The 22,475-nt window shown below is 42.2% G+C and overlaps 1 protein-coding gene across 10 annotated transcripts in view; it reads right to left on the reverse strand.

Moving 5' to 3' along the window:
- The window catches only part of AKT3 (AKT serine/threonine kinase 3), a 283,027-nt gene that overhangs the window by 98,542 nt on the left and 162,010 nt on the right, over positions 1–22,475 (reverse strand). For all 10 annotated transcript variants that reach the window (XM_030557011.1, XM_030557009.1, XM_030557016.1 and 7 more), the window contains 3 exons: positions 17,163–17,274; positions 14,639–14,783; positions 5,324–5,455 (listed from right to left, as the gene is read on the reverse strand). In XM_030557011.1, the coding sequence (XP_030412871.1) occupies positions 5,324–5,455; positions 14,639–14,783; positions 17,163–17,274 (389 nt within the window). The remainder of the gene's footprint in view (positions 1–5,323; positions 5,456–14,638; positions 14,784–17,162; positions 17,275–22,475) is intronic.

The raw sequence follows: 22,475 nt of genomic DNA on the forward strand, positions 1-22,475 counted from the left end.
ATACCTACTTCGTCAGATGCATGTAGTGGAAATTTCCAAGGGTAGGTATAAATATATATTCAGGCAAGCTAGAGATAATGAGGTAGTTCAATCAGGGAGGATGAGGCCCTGTTCTAGCAGTTGAGGTCTGAAAACCAAGGGAGGAGAAACTGGTTTTGTAACTGGCAAGCCATTCACAGTCTTTGTTTAATCCTGAGCTGATGGTGTCAAATTTGCAGATGAACTGAAGCTCAGCAGTTTCTCTTTGAAGTCTGGTCCTGAAGTTTTTTTGCTGCAGGATGTCCACCTTAAGGTCTGCTATAGTGTGGCCAGGGAGGTTGAAGTGTTCTCCTACAGGTTTTTGTATATTGCCATTCCTAATATCTGATTTGTGTCCATTTATCCTTTTCCGTAGCGACTGTCCAGTTTGGCCGATGTACATAGCAGAGGGGCATTGCTGGCATATGATAGCGTATATTACATTATACTACATCTACACCAGTGACACCATCACAGGACCTAACCAGATCAGCCACACCATCACCGGTTCATTCACCTGTACCTCCACCAATGTAATATACGCTATCATATGCCAGCAATATATATATCTGCCCCTGGAAATTTCCACTACATGCATCTGACAAAGTGGGTATTCACACACGAAAGCTCATGCTCCAAAACATCTGTTAGTCTATAAGGTGCCACAGGATTCTTTGCTGCAAACTAAAAAGAAGACGGTCAAAATAAGAAGTTAAAAATAACAGCAACAAAAAGTTAGTGGTTAAAACTGCCTGGTGTCATTTAGTGTACGAAAATGAATAGCACTGAAAAGTTGGGCAAATGCAATACAATCACATACAAGAGGAGGCCATTAAAACAGTTTAGCGGAGGAACTATGAGGATTTTCTAGCATATTTGTAGAAGTTTATGGAAATTTTTTTCGATAAAGAACTAGAAAGGGCAATGTTAAGTAACTTTTTAGACTCTACTTCATATGCTATGTGAATATTCCCCTCCCCTTTTTACTATCTGATAGTCAGAGTAGATTTAGTATCCATGAAAACAACAAAAATTCCTCTCTCTTCACTTCATTATCATTTTTCCAGAAAGCATTTGATGATATATCAGAATATTTCTGGCCTCAGCTATTCACACTTGGATCTTAACACATGGATTGGCCCTAACTTGTTCCAAATTTTTCATGTTTTTCCTGTTCAGTTAATTTAATAAAACATCTCAATACTTCCCTAAACCTTAAATAAATGTTAACATCAAGTTTACATCTGCTTTGACTCCTTTCCCAAAAAGTCTAAGATACATTTTGAGTCCCTTGCTGCTGACGTCACAAGCAGTTTCCATATCCATACCAAGAGAAGATGAAGTGAGGCACCAATAATACTATCATTGGGGTAGGGGGAGGTCCTCCTTTTCAGCATGGAAACAAACTACTTACGTTGTCACCAATAGGATGACTCTCAAATGCCCCTTGATTTTCATGGTGAAAAGAAACTACAGTGAAGCACAACATTTACCTATTATTTAAGATTTATGGAGCTGCTGAAACATTTTAGAGAACTTAACATTCAAATAACAAAAGTAAATAAAATGACAATACAATTCTGCTCTGAACAGTAACTATGTAAAAATGGCACCCTCGGATTCAACAGATCTGCTGTCAGTTTTTACTACATCATACATGTCTACTTTTAGTTACTGATAAGGCCCCCATCCTGCAAATACTTAAAACATGTGCATAACATTACTCATACTAGGTCAATGGAACCACACACAAAAGCAAAATTAAACACATATTTAAGTGTTTGTAGGATCAGGGCCTAAGATTTTAGTGCACTTTACTCTTGGTACCTCTGCAGAGGTCACACAGCTATGAGTATGCAAGGAGGGCTCTATTCCCACTTGCACAAAAAACACTGACAGAACCACTGAGAGAATTCTTTGTTTAAGTTCCAATCAGTTATACCTATACAAACCCATTATAGGTAGTAGGACTGTGCAGATTTATTCAAGGGCCTATTTTGGACTGCAGAACCTTTATTACTGGTGATGTGGGGAAAAGGACTGAGGCTTGATTTCTTAGGTTGAGTGCACAGAACTAAAAGTTAGAAAAAAAACTGTATTACTTGTAAACTGAACACATTTCAAAACAGCAAAGATTTAAAAAAATAGGAGTGTTAAGTCATTTAGATATCTGCCTGAGTTTCATAAGTGGTGAGCACCAACCAGCCCCCACTGGATGTCAGTGGGAAACTAATATAAGAAATCTCTGACACACAAGCAAGCATGGAATCCCACAATGCCATTTGAGACAGCTTTGGTAAGAATACTAAAAAAATCAAATAATTCTATTCTGATCTTGCTTCCTCACTCCTGGTGTTCAATTCTGGCACAATTTTCATAGCTGTCACATCACAAGCTTTAGACAGAGATTAAAGCTTTATTTAATTTGAAAGCTAGGATTCCCAGATGCTTTATGCAGCATACAGCATTAGAAAGGGATTTTCAAAAGCACTAAACATTGTCCAAATTCTGCTCCCATTGATTTCAATGAAACCTGGTTAGACCAACATGGAATGCTGCTGAAAACCCCATTCTTGAGCAAATAAGAAACTAAGAGGCAGACCCTCAGATTGTGTAAATTGACACTGGAGCACCAGTTGAGGATGTGCCTCTTACTTTATAGTTTTAGTGATTCTCAAAAATAAAGCCAGAATTTAAACGGGGGGAAAAGAAACAAATTAAATTAAATGCCAAGTTTAGGTCCAATATAGTTCATTGTGCTTGAGGTGGAAACAAGCATGTACAAATGAAAGGCTGGGAACTACCAAAGATTGATACATTTGGTTTATAAGCTCAATAGTTCATGAGTTATAGGTCATTAAAGCTGTCAATGATCCCATCAGGCCAAGCCTTAATAATACTGGTAGCAAGTTGCGAACAAATGCAATGTTTGGTCTGTCACTGCAATTGAACTGGGCAGATGCCATACATCTCTAACCTGAACCATAACACATCTACTTTTACAATCATGGTTTTCTCTAGTGCATATTATACCAAGCTGAAAGTAGATTAGGTGATGTACTTAAATGAAGACTAGCTTGACACTGAAGAACTTATTTTAACTTGTGCCCTTAAGTATCAATTTAAACACTGTGCTCTAGAGGTTAAATGCTATCATTTATAAATCTCTGTTGATGTACTTGATCTTAGTGTGCCAATCAACTGTGCCTACAAGCCTGTCATATTTTTGCATGTGGTAGGAAGGGAAAGAGAATCTACCACATTGTTTCTGAAGATCCAAGTATATCCCCCATTCTAAACTTCACCAAGACCTCACATCATCACTACCACCCTATCAACCATGGAAAACTGAACACCACTGCCTCCAAAGTTATTAAAAGTAATCTAGCGAGATCAAAGTTCAGAGATTAAGGAATGTGTTGCTTCCTCAGACATTAAAACTCCTTGGTTAGCATGGGTGAGACCAAACTAAACAAAAAATAAATTAAAAAAAAAAAATCGCATCTGGATCTCTGGCACTATCCTAATGAGCAAATTTCTGAATCTCTGAAGTAAATAGAGTAACTTCATTGACCTCAACAGAATTACTTTAGATTTTCACTAGTTTAATGGAGAGCAGAACCTGCTACACAGAGATAGAAAAAATAAGTATGTTAAGAAATTTTATTTTAACTTTATTTTAAATTCAGTGTTACTGCAGCAGCCATCAGTGTGAACAAGGGAAGCCAAAATATTGGTTTTCTCTAACTGATACAAAAGCCACCACAACTATGGCATCTTTACACTGGGTAAAAGGGCAAGAAAATTGCATGAAGAAGCTCTAAAGGCCCTGCATGCAGCCAGGTAAGGATTCTCTCAGCACAGGAACTAAGAAAGATATCCATAAGACTGTCTTCTGAGGATTCCTACACAAGCACTAATAAAAGGCCCATGTTGAGGACAAAGGTGTTGGGGGTAGGGCTGCTCTGAGAAGCACTTCCACCCACAGAACAACCGGAAGCAGCCGCTGTACACCCACAGGGCTGTCTAAATTGCACTGAGAGCTGCTCTAGCCCTTGGAGCTGTCCAGAATCAGGAAGGCACAAAGGTAGCTTAAAACCATCATAGCCCCCATCCCCCTTGGCTGCAAGTTCTGGCATAGCACATTTCATCCCACAATTATATTTAAAAGCAAACATGTATAGAGTGATATTTTAAAAGCAAAATATATAAAATGCATGAGAAAAATTCCATTAGAATTTTATGGTTATCAGTTTTGCCAACCCCAGGCCTCAAATATCATGAGTCAGACCAACAAAAATCATCAGATTGGGGTTCTTTGGATTTGCTTCCTGACTTTGCAGCATTCAGAGTTCAAATTTTTTAACTTTTCCACATGACAAGAAATTTATTTTTTTTTTTTTTTTTTTTTTTTTAAGATGAAAGATAAAATTCTCACATAATAATCTGATACCAGCAGCTGAGCTTTTCATAAACCAGCAAATATTGCAAAGGTCACAATAAATTACTGGGCACAATACAGGGGTAACCAGGTGAAATTTAAGGGCCTGTATTACACAGGAGGTCACACTAAATGATTTAACAGTGCCTCTGGCCTTGAACTCTTTAAGTCTAAGGCTATGGCTACGCTACAGCTTCACCCGCTCACATAGCTACCGCCACTCTCAGGGACTGGAGTAATTCGGCCAATGGGAGAGCTCTCTCCCATCAGCTTAGAGCAACTACACAGAGAGTTTACAGCGATAGTCTAAGAATCAAATCACAACAGTTGGCAATACCAGGCTAATCAAACACTAAGTTTAAACTATTTGATCCTGACCCTTTAACATCAGCTCTACAGGCAATAAACTTCAGATTTTTCCTGTCCCATAGGAATGGAAACTTTTAATTCTTTATCCCATGAGCAAGGCAGGGAATAAAATTTAAGCTATATTTAATTGCTCCACTTCACATAAATTACTCTGAGAATGATCTCAGTTTGCTTTAAAATAATCTTTTCCTGTAAGCCTACAGAACTTCCTACAGTACATCTTCATCTTATTTAAAGCTGACTTGCACAATCTTTCTGATGCTTTCCTAAACATAGATGCAGACGACCACAGCAAGGATGCATCCAAATGCTTTCTGATCATTAGATTGGTAAGACAATGGAAAAAGGCACATGAAGTACAAATGTTAAGAGAACTTAGAGCCCTTTAGACACTTATAGTTACTATCAGAAACCACTGGTGTTTTGCTTGTTATGTATGGAATTTCCCACCCAAAGGAATACTTGAGAAGGGAAAATATTAAAATATAAGCTTACCTTTGCAATAATAACTTCTTTTTTCAAAATCTTCATCGCATAATATTTTCCACTTGCCTTCTCTCGGACCAAAATAACTTTGCCAAAAGTGCCTTTCCCCAGTAGTTTTAAATAGTCAAAATCATTCATTGTCTGGATGGAGGAAAAATCAAGAATAGGATCATAATATGCAGATACTATATATACATATGCACATTTAGTGCATTGCCACTACCAAACAGTACCACTGACAGCAAGTTAAGACCAAGTTATACAAATAGTGGATTTCCACAATCAAAATCAGAATAGTGAAGAACATTTTAGTTTAAGGCTTCAACTATATCTTTAATGCATTTATTAATATAATCATTGAAGTTTATATTCTCTAGAAAAACCCTAAATAATATAAAATAAGTGATCTTATATATCATATGTAATGATTCTTAGCAACAGCACATGCAGAACAAATTAGTCTGAAATTCATGGATTCTGCCAGTTTAAGAAAGATTATCAACTCTAGCAGAACAAAGGGAGTGAAGAAATACAGCCACTCACAAGCTTCCTTTAACACCAGGCTGCTGCTGGCTCTGGACTGGCAGGTTTTTTTGGTTTGTTTTAAACATACATGATCCACTAACTGCAATACAATGCCAGTAACAGACCTTGCAGCTTAGCACCAGCTGTTGGCTTATTTAAGTCTTAGGGTATAGAGTTTACTGCTTGATTGTTTTCAGAATCAACCTGGTGTTTATGTTTTCATTGTTATTTTCCTTCACTTAACTGAACTACTGCAAAATGGATTCCAAGAAATCAAAATATTAGCAGAAAACGGATCTGGAAACCTTCATATCTATCAATATAAGCCGGGTAAGGAGGCTGATGAATCTGGTGAGTCTACCATCACTCACTCCTTTTTAAGATGATGGGTTTAGTTATCCTGAGGGAAACATTCTGAAGCCTCTTGACCTCTCTAAAAGCAGTTTTGAAGTTACAGAAGGCACAAATAAAAGTGTCAAGATACTGTGAACACTAAATATAGACTGAAAACATGAAAATAGAAACTGCAAATTTAAAAACTATATAAAATACTATAGTTTAAGAAAGTCTCTCTAAAAAAAATTTAAAATCTGGAAAATTAGGAACCTAGAAATCATCAACTGTTAAAAATCCAGGAGTGTTTTAAGGGGCTGAGCCAGAGAAAGGCATTTAAGAGCTGCAAGTAACAATATAATCCATTCAATCTGATCTTCTTGTCAGTGAAAGGGTGCTCCTCATTCCTGGGATTTAATGATAATTCTCCCACAACTTGGCTACTCTCAACACATATCCATGCCTAGTTATTTTTGCTCATACCTAATAAAGACCGTGTGTGCGCATGAGCATACACGTGTGTACACACACCCATAAATACTCCTCTTATGAAGGAAAAAAGATTGCTTGTACAGGCAACTTGGCCTCCCATCTGTCACCCATCTCAAATGACAATGATGCATTAGGCTGCTTTTCCACATACATGTCTTGCTAATGGCTCACCTACAGTGGCAACGTGGCACCGCTTTAACGTGGCTTGTGTGGTCACGGCGCAGATCTAAAAAAAACCACCTCCCCGAGAGGCGTGGCTCCCAGCGCTGAGGCACCATCTACAATGGCACTTTACAGCGCTGAAACTTGCTGCGCTCAGGGGGGTGTTTTTTCACACACCCGAGTGAGAAAGTTGCAGCGCTATAAATTTCCAGTGTAGACAAGCCCTAAGTGTCACACATTCGGGGGGAAGGGAGAGAAGAGATATAGAGACTATCCCTTAAAATAACCTTTGGTCCCATGTAATGTGTACTCAGCTAGGAGCCAGAATACTATGGGTTCTGGTCTCACCTCTTTTGCTGATTGATGTTAGGAAACTATCATTCCCACAGTTTACAAATAAGGTAATTGAGATGTTGCACATGGCCACTTCAGGCAGATGTGGAAAAAGAACCCAGGTTTCCAAGACAAAAGCAATGCAAAATTCATCCACTTAGCCATGATACCTTTTGGGATGAGTTTGCAAAACCTACATGCTTCACTGTGATGTCTCTAACCACTAGATCACACTCTGCTGCCAGAACCACAAACAGAACCCAGGAATCCCAATATCCAACATCCCACTGCTGTCTCACCTACAGCCGTGTAATCCACTGGCCAAACATGTGTTATTTCCCTCTCTAGGGGCTGTTACACATAGAAAATAAAAGCCTATTCGTGTATGTATCATTCACTCCTTTCGTTCAAGTGGCAGAGATCTGTGTTGTGGCTCTGAAACTCCTGGGTTCAAATCCTGCTGACGATCCATGAGGGAAAACACGGTATGTGACTACGTAATTAAAGTCTGTTTATAATGCATATGCACAAGGAGCATAACTCAAGTTGCATCAACAAAGTTAATCCTGGCATTCCATAGTACTTGGCTAAGCAACTTTAATGCTCAGTGTAGAATTTTTGAAGCTAAAATATAAAAAGATATGGGACCACCACTTAAATTAGCACTTATGGGAAGACTAAATACCTCATGACATTGCTAATGAGCTACACAGCCTGTTGCTGTAGGTCTCCAGTCTGAATCCAGCCCAACTCAGTGGTACTTAAAATTTGTTCCCATCTAATGTATGTTTTGTGGCTCCTATATGACTATTTCAGTGAATCACATTTCCTGTTTGACAAACTATCATGCTTTGCATTACTTGGTAGATTCAGTAGAGATGCTCAGAACTGTGTAGACCATGGAGAACAAAATATCCCTGTAATCCTTAGAAAGAAGCGTTATTTATCAAGGCCAAAACAGACCACTGTGATCATCTCATCTGACCTCCTGTATAACATGGGCCACAGAATTTACCTGAATTAATTCCTGTTTGAACTAAAGCATATATTTTAGAAAATTTTCCAGTCTTGATTTAAAGTTTTCCAGTGATGGAGAATCCACCATAACACTTGGTAAATTGTTCCAATGGTCAATTACCTTCACTGTTAAAAATGTGTCCATTAATTCTAGTCTGAATTTGTCTAGCTTCAACTTCCACCCACTGGATCATGTTGTACCTTTGTCTGATTACTGAAGAGTCCATTATCAAATTCCTGTTCCCCATGAAGGTACTTACAGACTGTCATCAAGTCACCCCTTACCCTTCTTTTTGTTCAACTAAATAGATTGAGCTCCTTGAATCTATCACTATAAGGCAGTTTTTCTAATTCTTTATTCATTCTCATGGTTCTTCTCTGAAACCTCTCCTCTTTATCAACATCCTTCTTGGACTACGTTCTTTGTTCCTAGATGTATATCTTTACATTTGTTAATATTAAAAGACTTGTGTGTTTGTGCCCTGTCTCCCAGGCAATCCAGAATGTTCTCTATCAGTGACTTATCCCCTTCATTATTTAGCACTCCCCAAATTTGTGTCATCTGCAAACTAGCAGTGATGATATTATGTTTTCTTCCAGGTTACTAACAAAAATGTTAAATAGCATAGGGCCAAGACCCAGTCCCTGCGGAACACCATAGAAATACACACACACAAAGATTCCCCCATTTATAATTATGTTTTGAGACCTTTCAGTTAGACCGTTTTTAATTCATTTAAGTGAGATGTTAATTTTGTATCATTATAGATTTTTAATCAAAATGTCATGCAGTACTAAGTCAAATGCCTTCAATAAGTCTAAGTATATTACACCAATACTATCACCTTTATTGTTGAAAAACCTGCCAGTAGATAAATAGAGGGTTTCATTTTCCATGACTGTCTATGCCTTTTACCTGCCCTAAATCTACACAACTGTGTTTAAAGATGAAGTTTATGATTTCAGGTAAACTGTTTGAAAATTTGATCATTAAATAATTTGTACAAAATGTCACACCTGGAACTGCACAAAACCTGAGATTTATGGGCAAGTGACTAAATATGTTTGCTGATTTAGCACAGGAAACTCCGAGGCATAAAAAAGAGAAATAAAAAATTGCTAGTGGCTGGGGCAAAAAGAGCTGTGAAGATCTTTCCAGCTAAAGCAAAGATAACTGATAATGGTGACCTCCAGAAGTTTAAACAATTTGATCATGCAAAGAAGTTTTTAGAACAAAAGAGAAGGAAGAGGATTAACAGGTAGAGACCATCTCAAAAAGGACCTAATCAAGAATGCTTCTTTTACTCGGTTTTAAATTTATGTGATGATTTTCTTATAAAAATCTTTAACCAGTTTAATTTTTAGTGAAGGCTTAGCACAGTGGTTCTCAAACTGTGGGTCAGGACTCCAAAATGGGATCGCCAGGGCTGGCATTAGACTTGCTGTCGCCACTTGTGCGGAGCCACCCGAGGTGAGCACCGCCTGGATCCGGATACCTGGCAGCCTAAGTTCCCTGTAAGCTGCACAGATGCACAGCCTTCTTAGCAGAACCTGCCCAGAGGCCTGCCACAATTGGGGGAGGGGCGCCCCTCTCCTGATCCCAACCTCCCCTAGCCCCAACACTACACTACCATGGCCAGGGCGCCCTTACCCCGATCCCAACCAATCCACAGCGGCCCTCCCCAGGCCCGAACCCAACCCCGGCCCAGACCTGCCAGGGGAAGAGTGCTTATCTTGAGGTCCCAGCTTCGGAGTTACTGCAGCGAGGAGAAGTACCTCTCTCCCCCAGCCCAGGTGCTGCTCAGGGGAGTCCTCTCTCCCCGTCGTAGCCTTGGAGCACCCTCCTGTACCCCAAAACACACATTCCTGGCTCCACCCCAGAGCCCGCACCCCCAGCCAGAGCCCTCACCCCCTGCACCCAACTCTCTGCCCCAGCCCTGAGCCCGCACCCCCAGCCAGGGCCCTCACACTCCTTCACCCCAACTCTCTGTCCCAGCCCTGAGTCCCTCATCCCCAGCCCTTCCGCAGAGTCTGCACCCCTAGCCAGAGCCCCCACACCCCTGCACCCCAACCCTCTATCTCAGCCCCCCTCCCACACTCCAAAGCCCTTGGCCCCACCCCCACCACGTGAATTTTGTTATGTGATGTGTCACACATCACCTCCATATTGGTACACACAACTAAATTCATTCCACACATGGGTGGGAAAAATGAGAGGGAATACTGCTGGCAACGCTGTCAGAAATGCCTGTTCCTAGATCCTTCCGGTTGGTAAAGTGCTGGAAAACATAGCTTTTACTGTAGCTAATTTTCTCTGTTTTATGTTCCAGCCTGCATATAATAAAGTGTAATTACATTGTGGTTGACACATGGAACTTTTAAGCAGATGCTTGTAGAACACTTCTAAATTACAACTATGCTGTTGCAAACAGGTCCACCATGTAATGTGTGACCACAAGTGTGTGGTGACCACATGGAAGATGTTAATCACATATCTTCAGCAAAAGACTGGTCTTCTCTAAAGTCCCGTGTTTTTTACAAATACAAAATAACACAAAAATGAACAAAAAATGTATAAACTAAATAAAATGAAAAACTCACCCTGTAGCAACAGCTCCTGTTCATGGGGCTGGGCCCAGCTCCCCACTCCAGGCATAATGGAGCGGAAGGAGTGAAAATTTGAGTGAGTGGCATTGCAAGCTGGCAGGCCCGACCCTACAGGACAGGTGCCTCTACTGCAGGTGAGTGCAGGACTGGCTCCCCCCTGCAATTTGCACCTCCCAGGGCCTCCGACCTTCTAGGGGCAGGATCCAAACCATCCCCCAGAGCTTCTCACCACACACACAGATAAAACAAATTAAACAAAACAACATGAAATCTCCCCCTCACGTTAAATGAAAAACTATAAAAAATAAAAAGAATTTCATGGGGCTCCAGTGTTCTAAAGGTGTCATTTTTTAACAGTGACAGTAATTAATCATTGGAGTCATGGTGCATTCTCCATCACTGACAAATTTTAAATCAAGATGTGATGTGTTATACAGAAGGTTATTCTAGATCATCACAATGGTTCCTTCTGGGGCCCTGGATTGTATTCATTGCCCCACAAGTCACAATTAGAATTTTGGAGGAACAAGCCAGGTCATCTGCTCCGTTTTAACAGTCTTACAAATAAACATGAAGCAAACAACTTTCTTGCTCTTTTCTGTATTAAAGCAAAGTAGTGAAAACTGCCTGCCTGAGAATGGCCTGGAGATATGATTCTTGCAGAGTGAAAAGCACAAGAAATCCCATTCAACAGAACAGTGGCTTGGTCAGGGTTGGGCAGAATCCTTTGTATCTTAACCTATAAGACTGGCCATTCACTCCCTGAGGGATGGGACAACCGCTTGATTAACAAAGGGCAGTTGATCATCTACTCTGTGAGCCTGAAGAAGGAAAGTGAAAGCATTTTATGCCATGCTACTTCTAAAAGTCAGAAATCTGTGCGATCAGCCAAACCCTCCGTAAAAGTGATCATCTCTTCCCTCAGAATCATCACCAGATTGGGGTGAGTACAATTCTATCAAGGTCCATTCAGAAAGTTAGCACAGCATCAATGAAGAAGGGAATACTTTGGTCTAGATGAACACAGTTATAGGTACGAAGGGAAGGGCAGAAAGCCAGTCGTATTGTAAGAATCTGTAATCTAATATCTCCACAAATGAAAGTAAAATCAGTGCTATCATGGATCTAGTTTTCACACATGTCGCATCAAAGCAGATATTACAAAGGAAAGCAATAGCCTTGGAGGATTCTGAGTACGGTTTAACAGCAGGCCATGCTCATAGACCTAGTCATGAAGACAAAAGTCTCTTCCTGAGTTTACGAGAGGGCTTAGAGATGGCAAACAGTGCAGAGTAACACAGCGAGGCCTGCCAAGGAATGCAACGGGTGGATGTTAGGAGATTGAAGAAGCACCCCTCAACCAGAGGAATGAAAGAGCTGGGACTACTAAAAACTTTGATGGAGTAAAGGGGCAAATACCCATTCACATGAGGGTTTTAGGGAATTAAGACTCCTGAGGGGCTTCCAACAATTAGATGAGGTTCTCTTCTCTTGTCCCTCCCCCTCACCTCCTGTTTCTCCAGTGTTCTGGTCCTATTTTTTTTTTCTTACTTCTTACTCATTCTGCATCCTGAAGAACTAATTTATGAGGTAAGGGTAAGATGGAGAGGGCAGAGCTACAGGTTCCATACTTCTGTTTTTGGAAGCCAAAATAACTAAGAAAGGTTCACATAGTTAATTCTTGTGTAGAGCTGATTGACTCCACTACTGGTGTTTTATTTGAAGGATGAGAAAGAGAATAGGCTTTACAACAAGTTGTGAAAAACTCATAAGAACATATTCTGTGCACAAAGGGACCGATTCCGTTCCTATTTAAATCAACAGGAGTTTTGCCATTGATTTCAATGAGAGCAAGATCCTGCCCATAAGAAAAAAGTGCATAGAGGAACAAAAACAATCTTCAGATCATAATCTAGCATACCGTATTTCAGGATTCTAGTGATGGTATTAGCATTTTATAGCTACAATATACATTAAGATTTTAAAAGTTACTTATGAAAAGCACCACCTTTGATTTACAGAAGTACCCAGACTGAAGATGATGGAGCCACTTCTATCAAAATTAAATCATGTACTCTAAAGATCATTTTATTTACAGACTCAATTTACTACATTCCTAGAGCAGAGTAGTCCCATTTCTGTGTATTTGTTTCTTAATATGATTATGTTCTTATACTCATAAGTGTACCATATGGAGCAGGCAAAAGCAAAATTCATTGGGCTTAGACGTAGAATCCTGCGACAAAGCTACTGTGGGTAGAACATATTGTACAATAAACCCTTGATGTTAAACAAACCCATATAGAAAATAAATGACAGAATAGATGGATTATATGGTTATAAATTGTGGTTCTGTCTATACCAACAACTATAAGAGCTTCACAAAATCATATGTCTAGACCGATTTCTAACCAGTCAATACTATCTTTTTTCCTATAGAAAAGTCTTTAATAAAAGAAGCAAGAAAAAATATTCTGAATGATTAACATTATTATAGTATTCAGGACTGCTGGCTGCTGACTCTATGGACACACAGGGAAAGTGACGACACACCCTGTATTAAGGTTACTTCAAATTTTTCATTTAAAAAAAAATCTTGAAACATTCTTTGAATTTTGGGAGGGAAATAGCCATAGGGACATGGACGTGCCCTTTACTGGCCTCAAAAACTCTATTCAGATACAGCTGAGTTATTAGATATCAAAAATCACCATTTCTCATCAGAGGTTAGTTTTGTACAGCTTGCTTTAGACTTGCTGCCAAAATCCCTCAACATTCTGTAGTACTGTACATGCACTCACCTCAGGCATCTCACTTCAGATTTCACAGAGAGCTCATGTTCTCAATAGCACACAGAAAAAAATTAATCTTCCTCTTCTTACACCCACCTACCCCTTTTGGCCTATGGAAAGATGCACTGCACGGTGACACAGGGAGACCATGAGTTCCAAATGCACTTCTTATAAACTGTGTTAATAATTCTGTACCATTGACAATACTTATTGATATGCAGTGTCTTATACTCCACTGAGAAGTTACATAAACTGGGAATAGTACTCAGATCTCTAGCCAGGCAGACCCAAATCCTTCAATTTAGCCACATTGCCTATCAGAAAGACCCTGCCATATCTTTGGGCATGCTGTTTGCAAAAGAGTGCTAAATCATGTATAGGTAACCCACTGTTTCATTGTGTTATATCTCCACGTCTAGTGGCTGGTTGACATAGGACTCTTCCTGTTAACTGATATAGTCTGTCCTGGAGCATAACTGGTAGCAGTCTGTGCTGCAATGCTAAAAGCTCAGGATTCAAACCTTCCTGATGATGCATGATAAAGAGATTGTTACACCTGCACATAACAGGACCCGGGTTTTGCCTTATTAAAAACTAGAGCACATATATTTTGCTTTCTGTGAAAGACAAAAGTCATTAAGAGCCAAATCCTGCTTACTGTTCTCGTGTAAATAATATATTTCTTTAAATGGGACTATTTGCATGAGAGAGGCAAATAGTTTTCCTTTAGGACAACTCCTATTTCCAAATTTCTAGAAAAGTAAAAAGAACTAAAAGGGAAAATGTGAAAATGTATAATGGATTAGTTAACAATTTTTTAAACCCTGGTACAGGCGTCAGTTGCCTGAAACAGTGAACTGTGGGCTCAAAGAGTAAGTTACATTAAAATAACGAACCAGAGGCATTGAGCTTTAATAAAAGAATTGTATACTTCCATGCTTTATGGTAAACAAACTTTTCTATAAATAACTGTCTTTGCATATTGCTTCTATACAAATACACAACTATACACAAGCTATTTACATATTAAGGAACCTTATCAGTCATCTCTGTATCCTGTTACCTTTCTTTTATGATGAGTTGTGGAAGCATCCATCTCCTCCTCTCCTATATTGTCTATCTGTGATGTTGGACTACAGTTCATTCTCTCCTCTTCTTGCCTCTGAAGCCTGTCTGCTACAGCTTGGATGGCTTCTGTCCATTCTTCCCTATCAAGAATAAACCAAAATTCCTATTAATAAAAAAAAAGGCTTGACCCCTTCTGTCAAATATTTTCTAATGAATGCACAAATAGTAGTAGTATTTTACCTGCAAAGTTATTATGCTATATAATAAAGGAACTACTGAAGTAATTTGCTTCAGTTTACTCCCATATATTACATAATCTGGCAACTGGCACATGCTCTAGATCCAGCAGCATAGGATATATGTGCATGGTAGATTATATCACAATAATTATGTGTGTTTGATTTTGTAAATACTTTAATAGCAAACTAAATATCTTAATGAGTCAAAGTATAGCTCAGGGTTTAGGGTAGACAGTATTCTGCAATCCCTATAGAGTCTATGTTTCTTGATGGGCTTTTTAAAGGAATATCACTAAGAAACAAGAATTGCATAGTATAAGGCAATGTTGGGTTTTTAAAAAACAATCTAACTATATTTAAATGTGTGTGTGTATATATATATTTTAACAAGACTGAAAGGAAAGCTTGTAGCTATGCAATTTCTAAAATAATGCCAAACCATGGTATTAATCTCCACTGGAAGTGGGCACTAAGAAATAACAAGGATCACAATACAGCTAAGTAATGATACACCTCCACCCCGATATAACACTGTCCTCGGGAGACAAAAATATCTTACCACATTATAGGTGAAACCGCGTTATATCAAATTTGCTTTGATCCGCCAGAGTGCACAGCCCCTCCCCCTTGGAGCGCTGCTTTACCGCGTTATATCCAAACTAGTGTTATATCAAGTCGCTTTATATTGGGGTAGAGGTGTACTTACATGGCATCTCATCTCATGTCTCCTATACACTTGTCTTGCGAATGAAAAGTTTATTCTTATACTTAAATAAATGTGTATAGATCTACTTTAACAAGGAACTGTAATTATAACTGAAGATATAGTCATACAAAATTGCATTTTCTGACAAAACAAAAGATATCCTGGAATGAAAAGAAATTCAGAGCTACTGAGAGAAGAAAATATGTTTCAAATTTGGTTTATGTTGCTGAAGATATAACACTTCAAAGACATGTCATGACACAACTTTGGATAAGCGGAGCACATTCTTTGCCTTCAATTATAAAAAGTTCTTATCGTATACTTGACATGAATTAGGAATATTTTACAAAGGCTAATATATAAATTCTTACAATAATTGCCCACAAATAATCATAGAATCATAGAATATAGGGTTGGAAGGGACCTCAGGAGGTCATCTAGTCCAACACCCTGCTCAAAGCAGGACCAATTCTCAACTAAATCATCCAGGCCAGGGCTTTCTCAAGCCTGATCTTAAAAACCTCTAAGGAAGGAGAGTCCACAACCTCCCTAGGTAACCCATTCCAGTGCTTCACCACCCTCCTCATGAAAAAGTTCTTCTTAATATCCAACCTAAACCTCCCCCACGGCAACTTGAGATCATTACTCCTTGTTCTGACATCAGGACCGCTGAGAACAGTCCAGATCCATCTTCTTTCGAACCCCCTTTCAGGTAGTTGAAAGCAGCTATCAAATCCCCCCTTTCTTCTCTTCTGCAGAATAAACAATCCCAGTTCCATCAGCCTCTCTTCATAAGTCATGTGCTCCAGACCCCTAAACATTTTTGTTGCCCTCTGCTGGACTCTCTCCAATTTTTCCACATCCATCTTGTAGTGTGGGGCCCAAAACTGGACACACTACTCCAGATGAGTCCTCATCAATGTTGAATAGAGGGGAATGATCACATCCCTTGATCTGCTGGCAATACCCCTACTTATACAGCCCAAAAGGCCGTTAGCCCTCTTGGCAACAAGGGCACACTGTTGACTCATATCCAGCTTCTCGTCCACTGTAACCCCTAAGTCCTTTTCTGCAGAACTGCTGTCTAACCATTTGGTTCCTAGTCTGTAAGAGTGAATGGGATTCTTCCATCTTAAGTGCAGGACTCTGCACTTGTCTTTGCTGAACCTCATCAGATTTCTTTTGGCCCAATCCTCTAATTTGTCTAGGTCCCTCTGTATCCTATTCCTACCCTCTAGCGTATCTACCACTCCTCCCAGTTTAGTATTATCTGCAAACTTGCTGAGAGTGCAGCCCATGCCATCCTCCAGATCATTAATGAAGATATTGAACAAAACCGGCCCCAGGACCGACCCTTGGGGCACTCTGCTTGAAACCCGCTGCCAACTAGACATGGAGCCTTTGATCACTACTCGTTGAGCCCCATGATCTAGCCAGCTTTCTATCCACCTTATAGTCCATTCATCCAGCCCATACTTCTTTAACTTGCCAGTAATCAAAATCAAGACTTGTGCCATACTGGTAGATGTGCTGAAACTTCTGCCCAAAAATTTGGAAGACGTAACATTCCTCACCGTTCCTCCGGAGTATCTACATGAAATGTCCTCTCTATGACAGTTGTCCACTGAAGACATCTAATAATAAATGTATTTGGCTTCGGTCGCTCTGTTTTCATTAGCTGGCATTCTAAAAGATATAAAGGACATTTTTTTCTTATAAGTATTGCTATTATAATATGGGAAGAGCAAATAAAATTGTTTAGTTACATTATAGTTTATATACACATCCAGTATTTATAAGAAGCCATGGAATGAATTACCCAATGCCTAGCTGAACTTGGGGCATGGATGAAAGCTAGTTAGTTGCAGGCAACATTGAGATAATATTTCTGGGCTGGAGGAAACATCCAGAAGAGTTGATGGAATTTTATCAGTGTCTCATACAGGGAGAGTGATCTCTACTTGTAAAACAGGTGTGCAACTTGAGGGTGGTGTTAGATCTTGGACTGCTCAAGGATGCTAAGGTACTGCTTGTAGCTAAAGGACCCTTTTCCATCTGCACCTGGCAAGATGAATGTGCTCTTTTTTCTACAATGCAAACCAAGCCACAATTATTCATGCTGTTGTCACTTTAAGATTAGATTGCTGTAGTGTGCTCTCCATGGGGATATACCTTAGGATCATTCAGAAGCTGAAGCTAACAGAATGTTGCAGACAACTTATAAAGAGCATATTACGATCTGCACAGTCTTCTAATAAGCTTCCAGATGGAATTCAAGGTGTTGTTTTTAATATATAAAACCCTAAATGGTCTGGGAGAGACTAGCTTCTTTCCTCTGGTATTCTGACACAGTTAAGATTAGCAGAGAGGCTCAACATGGAGCTCCTTCAATATAAAGAAGAGGGAACTGCTGGCAGGACAGTCTCTGTGAGTGGTCCTCTGTTTTGCAGCTTGCTCCCCCAACTCTGCCAGAGCCATATTTTTTATCTTTCAAGCATACTGTAAAGCCTATTTTTTTTCAGTTTGTTAAAGCAGCTGAGATTGCTGACAGTTGAGGTGCATATATTTATGCTGTAATTTTAAAATGAATAAGAGTTACCCAGAGCACTAGATAGGAACTTATCAATGTATTTTTAAAAACTGAATACATTAAACATAATAAAATAAATATCTGCAATATTGTACATATGAACATACATTAATTCACAAAACTATATTCACAAACACATATTCACAAACACATATTCCTATACAATGAATGGTAAGTAGAAGTTTGCTTTTTCAAGTACATTTTTGTGAGAAGAGAGTTATGTTTAAGTTAAATTCTTCAAAATTTCTTAAGGAAGGAGTAAGTTCATCCAGATCTTCCCATGTATAAAACTGAAAATCAAGACAAAATAGATAAGGCATTTCAGAGAACGAGCTAGACGACAAGTTACCTTTTCCATACCTGGTGTTCTTTGAGATGTGTTGCTCATGTCTATTGAACAATAGGTGTGCATGCTCACCACGTGCACCGGTGCTGGAAGTTTTTCCCCTAGCAGTACCCACAGGATAGCGCCCTAGCGAACTCTGGAGTGCGCCTCCATGGCGCAGTATAAGGGGTACTGCACAGTCCCCCCACCCTCAGTTCCTTCTTGCCAGACAACTCCAACAGAGGAGAAGGAGGGTGGGATGTGGAATAGACAGGAGCAACACATCTCAAAGAACACCAGTTATGGAAAAAGTAACTGTCTTTTCTTCTTCAAGTGATTGCTCATGTGTATTCCACAATAGGTGATTCCAAGCTGTATCTGTTGGAGGTGGTAGGAGTTCACAAATTCTCAGGATGGAGCACAGCCCTGCCGAACCCGGCATCATCCCTGGTCTGGGAGACGATCACATAATGCGAGGTGAACATGTGAACTGAAGACCATGTGGCAGCCCTACAAATGTCCTGAATGGGGACATGGGCCAAAAAGGCAGCTGACGGGTCATAACAGGTACGGATGCACGAAATGATCCAGTTGGAAAGCCGTCGAGCAGAGATCGGCCAACCTTTCAGGTGCTCGGCCGAGGAGATGAACAGTTGTGAGGACTTTCTGAATGGCTTAGTCTGCTCCAGGTAGAAAGTCAGATCTCATCTCAAATCTAGCATGTGGAGGCGGCACTCCTCACTCTATGCAGGGAGCTTGGGGCAGAGGACTGGCAGAAAAATGTCCTGACCCATGTGATAGGTGGAGACCATTTTCGTGAGAAACGAAGGGTGTGGGCAGAGCTGGATCTTATCTTTATGAAACACCATGTACAGCCGCTCAGATGTCAGGGCCCTGAGCTCCAAGACCTCCCTAACCGACGTGATGGCAACCAGGAAGGCCACCTTCCTTGAGAAGTGTGACCAGGAGCATGTGACTAGCGGCTCAACCGGGGACCCCATGAGACAGGCCAACACCAGGTTTAAGTCCCACTGCGGGAAAGGGGGCCTAACATACGGGAAGAGGTGAGCTAACCCCTTAAGGGATCAGCCAGTAATTGCATGGGAGAATACCATGTGGCCCTGCACCGGCGGATGGAAGGCCGATATGGCCGTCAGCTACACCTTGATTGACGAGGACACCAAGCCCTGGGCTCTAAGGTGAGGGAGGTAGTCCAGAACAAGCTGGATCGAGGTGGCCACTGGGAAAATGCCCCGCTCGTCCGCCCATCTGGAAAACTTTGCCAAGTAGGCTCGGCGTGTGGAGGGCTGCCTGCTTTCTAGGAGGACACGCTGAACCCTGTCCAAGCATGTCCTTTCCTCCCTACCTAACCATTTAGCAGCCACGCTGTGACGTGGAGTGCCGCTAGGTTGGAGTGGAGGAGGTAGTCATGGTCCTGGGAGAGCAGGTCCAGGCGGGACGACAACGGCCACAGTGGGGCAACCGCCAGGTCCATGAGGGTCCTCCTGTACCAATGCTGCCTGGGCCATGCTGGGGAAATCAGAAGGACCCTGACCTTGTCTGTCTTTATCTTTTCCATGACCGTGTCGATTAGCGGGAATGGGGGAAAGGCATAGACAAACTTGCCTGACCAAAACAGAAGGAAGGCACTGGAGATAGCGCCCCGTCCCAGCCTTCCCTAGAGCAGAACTGGGGACAGCAATGGTTCTGCCGAGTCGCGAACAGGTCCATCTGGGGAGTTCCCCACACTTGGAAAAGTCTGTGCACCACGTCTGGGTGGAGAGACTACTCGTGCTGAGAGGAGACATCCCTGCTCAAGCGATCTGCCCACGCATGCCAGGTTCCCGGCAGATGTCGTGGGCTATACAAAGTCCCACAGCCTGAGGGCTTCATGGTAGAGGGTAGAAGATCGGGCCCCACCTTGCCTGTTGACGTACAACATCACGGCCATGTTGTCCATGAGGACCTTGACCACCTAGCCCGCCAGGTGCAAGCAGAAGGCCATACAAGCCAGCCGTGCTGCCCTGACTCCTTGATGTTTACGTGGAGGGTCAGATCCTGAACCGACCACAGACCTTGTGTCTTAACGTTTCCCACATGGGCCCTCCATCCCAGGTCCGACACATCAGACACCAAGTCCAGCAACAGGACCCTGCCCCTGAACAGGACCCACTGGAGCATGTTTCTCAGGGAGGACCACCAACATAGGGAGGTGATCACTGGCTCGGGTACTGTGAAGACTTTGTCCATCCTGTCCCTGGCCTGGGAGAACTCCGAGGCCAATCAGAACTGGAGGGGCCTCATCCTGAGTCTGGAGTAATGGACCACAAACATGTATGCTGACATGTGACCCAAGAGCTGGAAGCATGCTCTGGCTGTTGTCACTGGAAACCTTGTGACCATGTCAGAGACGATGTCAGGGTCTCGAACCTGTCCAGTGGGAGGGAGGCTCTGGCCCACGAGGCTTTCAGGACCATCTCAATAAACTCTATGCGTTGAACCAGGACTAACGTGGACTTGGTGTTGTTTACCAACAGGCCCAAAGTGGTGAACATGGACAGAAGGAGCGCCACATGATCCTGCCCTTGTGACCAGGAGCTGCCCTTGATCAACCAGTCGTCCAGCTAGGGGAAGATCTGGACCCCCCGGCACCTGAGGTACGCCGCCATCATCGATATACATTTCATGAATACCCTGGGGGCAGTGGACAGACCAAACAGGAGGACCATAAATTGGTAGTGTTCCTGCCCCACCGTGAAACGGCAGAAGCGTCTGTGCCCCTCAAATATATGAATGTGGAAGTACATGTCCTGCAGATCGAGGGCAGTGTACCAGTCCCTGGAATCCAGGGAGGGAATGATGGAGGCCAGGGAGATCATGTGGAACTTGAGTTTCACCATGTATTGGTTCAGGCCTCGCTGGTCCAAGGCGGGCCTGAGCCCCTCTTTGGCCTTCGGGATAAGGAAATAGCAGGAGTAGTATCCCATTGCCTTTGAACTCCCCGGGTACCACTTCCATCACTCCTAGGCCCAGAAGCCACCCCACCTCCTGCTCGAGCGGAGCATTGTGTGAGGGGTAACCCAGGAGGGATGGGGGCGGGGGATGGTTGGGTGGGTAGGAAGTAAACTGGAGGATGTAGCCCCTGGAGATGGTGTTGAGGACCCATCAGTCCGAGGTCAGCTGCGACGACTTCGGGAGGAAAGCACACAACCGATTGGAGAAGGGAAGTTTTATGGAGGGTGGATCCCTGATGAGAACTGGCAGGGTGCCTTCAGGCTTCCTGTCACAACCGCCCCACTTGCTTGCCCTTGGAGGACCCAGGCTGGGGTGGTAGGCCGAGACTGCCTCTGTGGGCACCTCTTATAGCACGGCAACTTCTTATAAGCGGTCTCGTATTTTGATGGGTGGGCTGAGCGGGAGTCTGCTGCGGCTTGAACTCAGGTTTAGCCAGAGCCAGAACATAGAGACCCAGAGTCTGGAGAGTCATGCGGGAGTCTTTCAAGCCATGTAGCTTTTTGTCCATTTGTTCCACAAACAGAGCTTTGCAGTCAAATCAGAGGTCCTGCAGGGAGGTCTGTACCTTGCTGAACAGCCCAGAAAGCAGGAGCCATGACACCCTTCTCATGGACCACGCGGCCATGTCTGCTGCATCCAAAGCCACCTGCAGGGTTGCCCTGGCAGCCACTGTATCCTCCTCCACCAGCACTTTGAACTCCTCCCTGTCCTGACACTGGCACGGTACTTTGTGTGTCCACAGGCACCAGAGGGTCCACCAACTGGTCGGGCTTCGGGCACAGTGCTGAGGATATACGTCCCACCTACTCCATCCTCGGAGGTCTGGAGAGGGAGGCTTATGGTCCTTCTGAGGCTCCAGCCACCGGGAGCTGCATGGGGGGCCACGGTGCCCACTGCACCTGTTGTGGCACTGGTGGAGCCAGCTGTTCAGCCTGGCCCATCAATGGACGACTACGA

This window comes from Gopherus evgoodei, chromosome 3, assembly GCF_007399415.2.
Source record: "Gopherus evgoodei ecotype Sinaloan lineage chromosome 3, rGopEvg1_v1.p, whole genome shotgun sequence".
NCBI classification, from domain to species: domain Eukaryota; kingdom Metazoa; phylum Chordata; order Testudines; family Testudinidae; genus Gopherus; species Gopherus evgoodei.